Here is a 13,233-nt window from a genome sequence, read left to right as displayed (position 1 = left end):
CAGACAGGGCTAAGCACCCACCCTCTGAAAAACAGGTCCCTGTAAGGTGTCTCAAAATATATAGCCCATCTTTTATCTATCTTGTATGGTAATTACAAGGTAACTAACTTAGTTGTGCTCTATCACTAACCATTTTATAGTACTCTTACATTCACAGCCTTTCTAACATGTGATTTATGTCCCCGCATGTCTGTTGTTTCGCTTGTTTTATTACACATATGTAGTTATAAATGATTTCTTGAGATTGTGCGACATGTTTTGAAATATTTACGTCTGTGGTTTCAGTCTTTCTTTTTGAAAGGTTAGAGCAATAAGGGCCAAATTCTGCTAGCAAATACCGGTGCATAATTCCCACAGCTTCAGTGGGAGTTGCTCATACAAAAGCAGTAGCATTTACCAAAATTGATGATGGCTTCAGAAATCACAACCTAATAGAAAATGAACTAAAAATGTCTAATATACTGAAGTGATTAGATTGATGGTTTTTGTGAGTTTTACTGGGGGAGAGGGGTGTGGGTGGGAGTGGGTTGATCATGGTAAAGGAAAGGTTATATGTATGCAGTTGCTTGATTCCAGCAGCTAGGGTTTTAAGAAAAACATCATATATCATAAAAAGAAAAGGAGTACTTGTGGCACCTTAGAGACTAACAAATTTATTTGAGCATAAGCTTTCGTGAGCTACAGCTCACTTCATCGGATGCTTGAATGCATCCAATGAAGTGAGCTGTAGCTCACGAAAGCTTATGCTCAAATAAATTTGTTAGTCTCTAAGGTGCCACAAGTACTCCTTTTCTTTTTGTGGATACAGACTAACACGGCTGCTACTCTGAAACCATATATCATGAGACTTGTGATAATTGCAAGAGTTAGCAGCACTAGGATAGGTAACAAACTGTTCACATATCCCTCATTTCTAGGGACATTACTTGGTGTAATCTGAAAGTTCCCTCTTAAACTATCATTTGAGCAGCTAAAATGGAAATGAAGTATAAAAGTATGTCTACATTGGTGATAAGCGGGATTTTCCATGGATTTCAGCTAGCTCAATTGAGCTAATTTGATTTGGAAAACAAACTTATTTTCCTAGTCTAAACAAGGCCTAAGTGTCTGGTTCAATCCAGTGCTTTAAAGATCATAAAGAATTTACCCCCAACTCTTGAAAACCTAGCTCATTCTGAACTTCTGCTTACAAGGATGGCTAAAGAGTAACACTATTAACCAATGATCATATTTGCTATAGTAATCTCGTACGTGCGCCTTATGGCTGTACCCATTATCAATAACTTCATTTATATTATGCAGAACTTTAAATCTAACGTTTACAAAAATGAAAAATGAGGTAACCTAAGGTTTGTGTAGCACAGAGGTGAACTTGGAATGTTCTCATAATGGAACTTTCTCATACTGAAGGAGAGTTGAATACTATGTCACAGTGAGAAACTGGGGGAAAGTTTGCAATGAAGGTTGTAGGGGAATTTCCCCATTTTGGCAGGAAAATTGTTGAGAATTCCACTTTTTGCCAGACATTTTGGGAACACAGCACTTTCCATATTCCTGTAGTCTAGAACTAGATCCCAATTCTTCTAAGTCAGTGGGAGGTTTGTCATTTACTTCAATGGGAATAGAACTGAAAGTTGAATTTTGGACTTCAAATTAGTTTCCAGCATCCCCTAAGGAAACTGTAGTGTCAGTACAGTAGACTCTCATTAGTAGCAACATATCAATGCCCTTTTGCTATGTTGCTCCTAAGCAGCTATTGCTGTTATGGGGAGTGTCGACAATTCACAGTAGGGAAAGGGTTCCCCAGGGATGGCTGCTCTTAGAAGGTGTTGCTGCAAACGAGTGTCTACTATATTTCATTCTGTACTCTGGAAAGAACACAGAGAAACTTTTTATGTTATAAAGTATACTGTAAGGACACTTTTATTATTTCTGCATGGTTAACCCTCCCAGATTTTATATTTTAGCCATACTGCTTGAATACCTTTTAATCATGTACCAGAATACATCTTTTAAGGAAAGTATTTGCAATGTTTTCCAGTCCTTGTGTGACAGCAGCCAAGCTTCTATGACTTCTCATTACATTCATTTACTATATTGCCTAACTGTGAGAGGATATAGGTCTTGTCCTATTAATCTGAGGAATATTAACAAATTAATCTCTGATATTAGTTGTGCTCTGCTGCAGAAGCCTTCCTAGTGTTTCATTTGGAGCACTTATGATTGGATATCTGTGTACATGAGTGCAAAGGTACTGAATGTAAGATTATTAGAAACTCGGGATTAAATAGTCTACATCTACAATGTAAAACCGTGCAGCAGTCTCACTTAAGGAACAATAAAATGTCATCTTTACATAGTGCTATTCGCAATGTTGTAACATCAGTAGTTTCATAAGAACAAAATTAAATTCTTAGATTCTTTTATTTGGAAGTGTAGTATGTGTATGTTTCAGCATATACCATAAAGAAAACTAACTAGGATTATATGATTTTTTTTTATTTTTATTTTTTTTGGTGGGGAGTTTCTCACTTCCTTTGCTGAACTCCCAGGATTTGTCTCCTAACCGTTCAGTCCACATTCCAGCTACTATCTATTGTGGCCCAGGAGGATAGGTTGAGACAATGAAGAGTGCTCATGATTTGCAGGAAAGGTGATTCCTGAGTGGCATGAGCTGTTGATTTTCTTTGCAGCTGTTGAGAGTGCCACCCCTGTAGCATTCCTAGTCTTTGCTGCCTGAGAAATGATATGCCTGCATCAGGAATCAATCCCACTTATCAGCACAGAATCTTGCCAATTGACTACAAGGCCAATCCTTTCATTTTGCTTCTAACTTGTACAATTATTCCCATCAGTGAAGCTAAATGCAATAGGATACATTAATGTACAATAAAACTACACTTTTAAATGCACAAAGGTCAGGAAATGGAAAAATAAAGGTCCTAGTAACATGAATTTGCCCCATTGCACATATATAATAGCTCTGATATATGGACATAGTGGGCCAAATTCTGTTTCTGTTAAGAGATTCCATCCCATTTGAAGTCTGTTGCATATTGTTATATCTCTCTGAGACGTTCTCAGTCTCCTTATAAATGTCTCCAGTAGCAGCGGTTCCACTTGCCCCTGGGTGGTGTGTCACAGGGAAGTGGGGTCATTAGATTACTGAAACCCTAACAGTTACCTGTGTCATGCTGAAAAGTAATTCCTTTTTTAATCTCAGAACTATTTTTCAACTTCAACAACTAGTTCTAATGACATAGATACATATGGAAATAGCAGCACAGCTTCCTGAAGTGCTGGTTTTCTTTTAAATAGGTGAATTTGTAATTGTCCCTAGAAATAATAGTTAAAACCACACTGAAGATGAAAAAAAATTATCCATTTATTAAGTATTATTAGTATTATATTTGAAAGAACACAATGAGTAAGAATGCATACTATATAGCCATTAAAATTCAGAAATGAAAAGTGTCTGCAGAACCACTATTCCTTAGAGGATGTTGTCACAAAAAGTCAAATAGCCTTTAAAACCACAGACTTGTTGACGCATATATAATGCGTTAGCTAACTTATGCTAATGATGCATATTTATCTGGAGGAATGAGTAGAGCTGATTGGGAATATTTCACCAATATATTTGTTGTTGGAAAATTCCCATTTGCCAAAATTGGAAACTTTTAATGGAAATATCTGTTTCAACTAAACTTTCTTCAGGAAGGTTTCTCAGATCCAGGTTGGAATTTCTGGTGAGAGAGAGAGAGACCTCAGAACAGTCCAGTGGTTAGGACACAGATGAACAGCTAATAGCCTGGTGGTTAGGGTACTTACCTGGAATGCGGAAGATCCAGTCTAAAGTCCCTGCTATGCCTAATTCAACTTGGGTCTCCAACATCCCAGGTGGTGCCCTGACTGCCTAGCTATTCTGGGGTTCTTTCTCAATAACCCTTGTTGGAACTGTTCCCTCTGTATAAATAATTAAATATTATTTGGGCAAGAAAGAGACTGACTCTGGGATATGGGAAAACCAGCTTCAAGTCCCTACTCTGAATTAGGCAGACTATCACTTGGGTTTTGCATATCCCAACAGAGTGCCCTAACCACTGGTCTATTGGCTATTCTGGGGTAGGTGGATCAGTCTCTCTGTTTTTCTGCCAACGTTTTTGAAAGGTCTCAGTTTTGTCCTGATGAGGAAAAAACGCAAATTCCAAATCCTCAACATATTTGGGGAAACAGAATTTTTCTGGCCATCCCTCATAATGAGCTTGAAACTCTTGGTGTTGGTGTCTCACCATCACAGACTGGTGATTGTCTCAGGTTGTGCCATAGTTATAGCATATGGATCCTATGCTGAGTGACAGAAACGTTTATTGGGTTTACGTTTATTGACTGAAACTTAGTAAATACCATCACCTTTCCAGGAACTACACAATAGGTTAAAAATATTGTTTACTGCATGTGAGAAACTATAGGTTTTTTTATAGACAAATGATGCATTTGCTAGTTACACATTCACAATAAAATTAGATCCAAGTCATTTTCTGGCCTTGTGTATATTGGTGTTATCCTTACAGTGAGGCCTATTTAAGTGAACACACCTTCCTGTTAACATACATAAATAAATACAACTGTTTAAAAAAAAAAATCCAAGAGACTTAACATGGTGTGTAGCATGTGGTGCTACCTAAGCAACGCTGTAAACTATTCTCTGTATTCCTTCATTCCTGCCCACTTGTCAAGGGTTACTGTCTTCCTCCCTCTGCTCCTGCTTTTGTATACCTGTCCCTTGCCCCTATTTTGCCTTCTGTGTTGTAGCTTTAGGGCCCAGTCCTGCAAACACTTACTATGAGGAGTAGTGTCCACACTGTGAATGAGTCCCCAGTGGGCCTGATTATGGTATTAAACACTATGCTCTGTGTTTGCAGGATTGGGCCACTATATTGTAAGTGTTTGGGGACAGGGTATGTAAATAGCTTATCATACTTTGGGTGCTGTATAAACAATAAAACTGCAAACTGTTTGAGGCAGGGACTGTCTTTTGTTCTGTGTTTGTACAACACCTCGCAAAATGGGGTCATGGTCCATGACTAGAGCTCCTAGGTGCTACCACCATAGTAATACTAATAATTAATTATCTTTCTGTTTTTCCAGTTATTCAAAGTAGTCTGCTTTATTAGTCAATAAAATATCTTTCATACTGTATTGTACTTATGGTACAAGGCTGTGAATAGGATTCAGAATTAAAATATTGTTTTTATTCACAGAATTATTTTTCCCCCTCTTAAACTTAAAGCATTTCAGTTCAAATGGATTTGTCTCCTGATCATGTAAAAAGGCCCTTCTTATGGCAGAGGAAACTGTGAAGAGCTCTCTGGTCTTGTATCAGATGAGCTGGACAGCATGTCTGGAGGCAGGTGGATAATGAGAGGAATACATGAGGGACTGAGTGATTTGAATGGCAGAGCTGCTTTTTTTTGGGAGAGAGCAGGTGAAGAGAAACAGCAAATGGTGTCTGAAAGTAAAACAACAAGCAGTGTCTCACAGTGGGCTTGTCTTCACTTCAGAATAAACTTGAGTTATAACACAAGTGTTGCCCCTATCCTGAGTCTTGTCCACACACACAAGCCCTTAACTTCAGTGCGGTGGTGCTTTTCACTTGGGTTGGCTGGCTCGAGATAGAGTAAAGGATAAAATCAAGTGAGAACAATTTGCTGGCTGCTAGCACAACCATTCTGCAGTCTGGACACAAGCTAATGCCACTGGTGTGATGGTAGTCCTCCAGGGCCTTCCCACAATTCTCCTGTGTTCCCAGAAAAGACAGACACACTCTCCCACAGTTACTAGGAAAATATTCAAAAAGCAGCTCATCTTACAGCAGTGCTAGGAACCATGGGATGTGCCCCCTGAAGCCTTACTGCTGCACATGAGTGAGTGCAGCACCATGGGGGGTGCAGCAGCTCAAGTGTAATTTCACAGTGTGGCTGCTCTCACTCGAACTAGGGTAACTGGAGAGGAATAATTCAGTTTACTCTGCCACGAATACATATCCATTATGGCTGAAGGGGTCATTCGTTTTTTGTGGCATGAGTACTTTGGATCTCAATCTGGGAGGAGAATTTCTTTTTGAACACTGGCTGGTATCTCAAAGTGGTGGAAATTGTTCTTTATGGGGAGCATGAGCTTAAATGTATCCCTATGTAAACTCCACTGGAAATTACTTCAGTGATGAATTTAGCTGATGGTGTTTGAAAGAGGATGGAGTTTCTATTAATTTAGAAGAGAGTGGATCTCTAGTAGTCTTTGCCCCATCCCATGGCCTGAAGTGTATGTGTGGGTGTGTAGAGAAATGAACCACCATCTGTTTCTCCACAAAATCCCTATTACAGAAGAGCCTGGTTACACAGGGGAACCTCATGTGTATCTTGCATTTACAGCTGTCTCCATAGACATGATTAATCAATAAAAAGTTTGATACATGATATGCCTCTCCTGTAGAAAAAATTTCTGTATATCTTGTTTCACAGTCATGTATGAAGAGACTGTGTTCATTCATTGTTTTTTTTATTCCAGTGTACCTTTTTATATGCCCCTTCTAAGCTGGCACATAAAATTCAACAATGTGTATTCTAAATAATATTCTTTCCTTTCTGCCCCTTCACAGAATCTGTACCAAAACAGGTTCCTAGGCCTGGCTGCCATGGCGTCTCCATCTAGGAACTCACAGAATCGGCGCCGGTGTAAAGAACCGCTCAGATACAGCTACAACCCTGACCAGTTTCATAACATGGACATCAGGAACAACTCCCATGAGACGGTAACCATTCCACGGTCCACCAGTGACACTGACCTGGTCACTTCAGACAGCCGATCTACTCTAATGGTCAGCAGTTCGTATTATTCCATAGGACATTCACAGGACCTAGTGATCTATTGGGATATAAAGGAAGAGGTAGATGCAGGGGATTGGATCGGCATGTATCTCATTGGTAAGTCCTGCCTGCCTTTGCATTTCCAATAGCTTTTATTTTTTAATTTTGAGTGTATTAGTGAACAGTAAAGTAAGGGGCAAACAGAACTTTCTTGGTCTAACATCGGCAAGCTTATATACATAGTTCTTCAAAGGCCTCTTTGTCCTAAATTGTCACGCAGTCCTGATCTTCTTTTGCCTGAGTAAGCATTGACTAGGATCTTTAGGGTTCTGTCTACACCAGAGGTGGGCAAACTATGGCCCGCGAGCCACATCCGGCCTGCGGGACCGGCCTGCCTGGCCTTTGAGCTCCCAGCCAGGGTGGCTAGCCCCCGGCCCCTTCCCCGCAGCCTCAGCTTGCTGTGCCTCCAGTGCTCTGGCCAGCAGGGCTGCGAGCGCCTGCTGAGCAGTGCGGCGGCATGGCTGGCTCCGGCCAGGCAGCGAGGCTGCCAGACATGCTGCTCTGAGCGGCATGGTAAGGGGGCAGGGAGCAGGGGGTTGGATAAGGGGAGGGGGTACCAGGGAGGGGAGTCAGGGGATGGTTGGATGGGGCGGAGGTTCTGCGGGGGGGTGGTCAGGAGATGGGGAATGGGGGCGGTGGGATAGGCGTGGGAGTCTCAGGGGGCCTGTCAGGGGGAGGGGGTGTGGATAGGGGAGAGGGCAGTCAGGGGACAGGGAGCAGGGCGGATTGTATGGGTGGTGGGGTCCTGGCGGGGGGTGGTTAGGGATGGGGGTCATGGGAGGGGACGGTCAGGGGACAAGGAGCGGGGGGGTTGGATGGGTGGGAGGTTCTGAGGGGGGCAGTCATGGGGTGGATAGGGGGCGGGGGCTAGGCTGTTTGGGGAGGCACAGCCTTCCCTACCCGGCCCTCCATACAGTTTTGGAACCCCGATGTGGCCCTCAGGCCAAAAAGTTTGCCCGCCCCTGGTCTACACTGTGGACAGTTTCCCAAAATTTCAAACTGGTTTGATTTTAAAGCAGTTTGAATTTTTGGGGAAATGTCCCCAGGCTAGACAAAGCCTAGGATTCCAAGCATCTACCAGTGCAAGTCCTTACTCATCTGAGTAGTCTTTACTGCAGTGAGACTACTCACACCACTAAGCATTATGCAAGCTTATAAGGTTTTGCAGAAACAGAGCCTTAGCCCTTTGAAAAGCAATGAGCAGAATGTCTTTTCTCTGTATAACTAAAGAATACTTAGATATGAGTAATAAAAATTAGTAACAACGGACACATACTTCACTTCTTTTCTTCAGTACAAAATGAAGATTTTTAAATACTTCATTTAAAAAAGAATGGTTAGGAAATTTAAAATCTTTGCGCAGGATTCAGAACAGATACACTGAGGGCTTCATCCTCCAATGTACTGAGCACTCAGATCTGATCCAGTGATGCACTTAAGCATGTGGTTAAAGTTAAGCACATGAGTTGCCCTATTGGCTTAAATGGGGATACCTCATAGAATCATAGAAATGTAGGGCTGGAAAGGAATTTGAGAGATCTAGTTCAGGGGTTCTCAAACTGGGGGTCAGGAGGTCAGGAGGTTATTACATGGGGAGCTGTCAGCCTCCACCCCAAACCCCGCTTTGCCTCCAGCATTTATAATGGTGTTAAATATATAAAAAAGTGTTTTTAATATATCGGGGGGTGGTTGCATTCAGAGGCTTGCTATGTGAAAGGGGTCACCAGTACAAAAGTTTGAGAACCACTGATCTAGTTCATCCCTCTCCGCTGAGGCAGGATCTAGTATACATAGGCCATCTGACAGGTGTTTGTCTAACATGTTCTTAAACTCATGTGCTTAAAGTGAAGTACATGCTTAAGTGCTTTATTGGATATGTCCAGAATGCTCAGTACCTTGAAGGAGCAAGTCCGAAGAAACATACCAGCACAAAAAACAAATGGTCACTTACACCAAAAATCACACCTCACACAGGTTACTTCCAGTCCCAAGGGACCAGTCACTAACCCCAGAGCAATCGGTAACCTAGATCTCATATCAAAGACAAGACCTGTAGCCAATCCTGTAATAAACTACCAAAAGCTTTATTAACTAGAAAAAAGAAATGAGTTATTTACAGGTTAAAGCAAGCAAACATATACACACAAATGAGTGATCATCTGAATCCTAAGAGTGACAGAGTTGTGATCTGTCAATTCAAAGTATCTTTCAGGGTGGACCCGGGGTAACCCCAGGGATCTCTGCTTCAATGTCACGCTGGAGTGGCTCACAACTGTGAATGCTTCCAGACAGCGTGACACAACTCTAACAGGATTATGCCACTACAATACAAGAGACTGTCTACTCTGCATTTAATACAGCAGAATCCTGGTCATCGGAGCTGTTTAACATGGTGCACTGGCTAATCAACCCAGATTCCATACCCCCGATACTGGACCCAAGCATCAACCACTGTGAAGAGCTGTCAGTGTACCCCGCTGTTAAAATCAACTGAATATATATGGAGCTAGTTGGGAAAGGAAATTCTACCTCTGACCAGATTGCAATATCCACCTCACCATCCCAGCTGAGTTTGGACCCATCACACATTCCGAAGGTCAGGAAGCTCTGAAAATATAACAGCCACAACCAGTTAAACGAATCCATGCTGGATGCCAGTACTAATGGACATGGTCAGTGGCTCCTTCAGAGCACACTTACCAGCCTCCTTGAAAAATGCAATAGTTTGTCCAGGGCTCAAGAAGCTGTCAGTCAACCCTGAACTTCAACTACGGTTCTGTCTCCAACCTCCCATTCCTGGTCAAAATAAATTGGAAAGTAGTAATCACCAAAATATCAAACCCACAAAACCCTAAGCAGTTTTCATCCCAAAAAGGAAAATGTGCCAGGGACTCCCTGAAGCTTGCCGGGAACTGCACTATTGCTGTCCGCTTTACATGGAAGGTGCTCAGATACTGCAGTAATGGACAGCAGTATAAAACCCTAAGACGCAGAGATTCTAGGTACATAGTACAATAGTGCTGGGAATGTGTTTTTGTATACTTTGAATATGAAACATAGAATGGTACATTTTTCTGGTACAGCAACCTGACAGTTACCCTTGTAGTAGCTAGTAAATTACAAATTAACTTGTTACACAGTTAATCCATGGGAGGGGAAAATCCATGGATTCTTGTGGAGTAGGTTTTTCCCTGGATTTATAGATTCATAGACATTAAGGCCAGAAGGGACCATTATGATCATCTAGTCTGACCTCCTGCACAACACAGGCCACAGAATCTCACCCACCCACTCCTGCGAGAAACCTCTCACCTATGTCTGAGCTATTGAAGTCCTCAAATTGTGGTTTAAAGACTTCAAGGAGCAGAGGATCCTCCAGCAAGTGACCCGTGCCCCATCCTACAGAGGAAGGCGAAAAACCCCCAGGGCCTCTGCCAATCTGCCCTGGAGGAAAATTCCTTCCCGACCCCAAATATGGTGATCAGCTGAACCCTGAGCATGTGGGCAAGAGTCACAAAGCTTTCTAGAATCTACATCTCCATGGCAGAAAGAAGAAAGTGTCCGGGCCCTTCTGGATATGAAGGGAACATTCACAATGTAAAATGATACATGGCTGGGTTTCTGAGTTAGCAGCCAGCCAGACTGGAACAAGCATACCAAAAAACCTGTGCACTTCCCCAGTCAACTCAATAGGGGATTAGCCCTGCAGCCTGTTGTCACCACTGAAATGACAGCATTGTTAACCATTTCCATCCTGATGATCATAACCAGAAATGCCCAGTTAATGTGGTTGTGTGTGTAGTTAGGGGGTGGTCTTATATTCTGAGCTTCTTTTTCATTTGAATTCCTGGGAACAAAGCTGAAAGTTTTAAACATGGAAATAGTTTAATGTTATGTTGATTCATGAGGTAACTGAGAAACTGTTTATGCTCTATGGGGATCGTGCAGAGTGTTGTGGTATTTTATTGTTGTTTTTTTATAAAGCTTGGTCCAGCAGCATTAGTATTATTATTTATTGTTTGTGTTACTGTAGCACCTAGGAGCCCTAGTCATGGATGAGGACCCCATTGTGATAGGCAACTGTACAAACAGAACAAAAAACAATCCCTGCCCCAGAGTTTACAATCATTTTCACTTTAATAAATTAGGAAATATCCCTATATGTTTTTGTTGGGTCCTGATGTTGAAATGTTTAGGGAAAATATCTTTTCCCCACCAGCAACACTCACTGAGAAATTTTGGAGATATCTGATAAACCACAAACTTCCAAATAAAGATAGTCCAAACCTTGAAAGGACACAGCATTTGGCAACAAGGAATATCTGGTGGGTAGAAGATATATTCTGATGAAGAAGGTTTCAAGAAGGGAGAAGGGTAAAAAGAGCTAGATCATAGTGGACCAGTATTTAGAGAATGAGACCACTGGATGTTTTTGTGAAGGCATATTCCAGTCAAGTAGTTAAAGTAGATTGAAATGGGAGAGGGGGGCTCTCACCATACCAGCCAAGGATTTGGGGATATTCAGGGAGAATGTTGCTTACTGAAGTCCCGGAGAGAAGTAGGAGTGCTTCCTCTGCTTTTACAGAAGGGGGAAAAGGGGTTCATGCTCTCCTCGCCCTGCCCCCCTCACTTGAATCCCTGTTCAGATATTAGCTTATGGCAAATTGGGAGCTCATCTTTATCTAAAACTGGTAAAAGATAAGTTTAGAACTGATATCAGAGTTAATCTCCTTCTACAAGAAAGGGTTGTCATCCTTGAGGAGAGGTAGTACAGAATAAGTTAAGAAAATGATGGTCATGTAATTAGTGTCCAGTAATACTATTGGGTATACCTGTTTAAAAAGCTACATGGATTCCAGTGATAACAGAGTGGAGAAGTTAATACATCCCCACAATCAACAGTTGATTTTGTAAATGTATGTGATAGACGAGCATTAGAAAAATTAATCAGTTTGGGGGAAAACATGAATATGGAGTCTGTTAAAATATAGATCTTGTTTATCCAATTGGCAATGGCTAGGCAGCAAGAACATGTGGATTCCTCTGACCCAAGAATGTGCACTTGAAAGGATATAAAATATATTCTGCCTGTGGAAATCAGAGTTTTGTATTGTTGTTTAATCTTGATCTTGAAGCATTGTAACTTCCCGCAAGACTTGCTTCACATGATCCTTATTTCACTCTTTTTCAGCATTATGTATCAGCTATAAAATAAATTGCTTGCTATGTGTAACAGTAGTGTAACAGTTTTCCTAATGTATCTGTTTGTCACTTCTCAGGAGAACTATAACATTTCTAATAAACACAATCCTCCAAAAATATGGCCTCAGTCAAAACCACATGTAAACACTCAAAAGTGAGAATCACTACCCTGATTACGCACTCACTGTTTTTATGTGAAACCAATACAAATGTCATTTGTCTGAATAGCTAAGATTTACATATTGGTATTTCCTATATCAATAAAAATGTGTTTTAGTGGAAGTCTTGCAACAGGTGAAATATTTGCAGTTACTTATCTGATGGTTTTGTCTTCCTCCTTCACCTCATTTACTGTTAGTATATGTTATGGTACAGAGCCTCTTAGAATTAATATGGACTTCTGGCAGCTGTGTATAGATAAAGAGCTATCTTCTAATTACTGCAGTTGAATTTCAGTCACAACTATATTTCACTGCTTTCATCATATCAGTATCTGCTGTTGAATGGCTCATAAGAAGTACCTAAACTAGACATGGAAATAAACTTTTGGCCTGATGCCTATAAATACTGGTATTAGTCAGTGAATCTATTCGGGGCTAATATTGCGTTGTACATACCAATAGACATAGACTTTCTTCTTTCAGCAATTTCTTTAGGGAAAACAAAACATTTTAAAAGTTATTTAATAAAAGGTCTTTATGCACAAACACTTTCCAGTCCAATTTCCTGTCTATATTTTCTTTTAGTCAATCCTTTTCAAGTTTATATGTATATAAAAAGTTCTTGACCTAAATAGTAGTTGAAATTTAGCTTAAACATTTATGATTTTTTTTCCCTCTGATCTAGTCTTTGATTTTATTTCCCCCCAAAAGGCAATTCTTGCTTCAGTCAGACATACCTCATTTTTAAGGATTTTGATTAATACACATTTTTACATTTTTCAGATTAATTTGATATTCCAAAGGCCTGATATTGAGCCTATTGAAGTCAATGGAAAGACTAACTTTAATTAATTTTAAAATGGGCTTTGGATCAGGCCCTATTTGTACAATAATTTTTCCATGCATCCAGTGTGTGCAAGCAGATGATGTAACCCCAGCAC

General features: G+C 40.8%; 1 protein-coding gene across 1 annotated transcript in view; it reads left to right on the top strand.

The window, feature by feature from the left end:
- Positions 1–6,667: 6,667 nt before the first annotated feature.
- HECW1 (HECT, C2 and WW domain containing E3 ubiquitin protein ligase 1) overlaps positions 6,668–13,233 on the top strand; it is a 242,514-nt gene continuing 235,948 nt past the window's right edge. Inside the window, exon 1 of the mRNA XM_077809221.1 lies at positions 6,668–6,986. Within this exon, the coding sequence (XP_077665347.1) occupies positions 6,698–6,986 (289 nt within the window). The 5' untranslated portion in view covers positions 6,668–6,697. The remainder of the gene's footprint in view (positions 6,987–13,233) is intronic.

Source organism: Eretmochelys imbricata, chromosome 2 (assembly GCF_965152235.1).
Source record: "Eretmochelys imbricata isolate rEreImb1 chromosome 2, rEreImb1.hap1, whole genome shotgun sequence".
Lineage (NCBI taxonomy): Eukaryota > Metazoa > Chordata > Testudines > Cheloniidae > Eretmochelys > Eretmochelys imbricata.
Note: the sequence above shows the minus strand (reverse complement) of the source record. Positions and strands in the feature narration are given on the sequence as shown.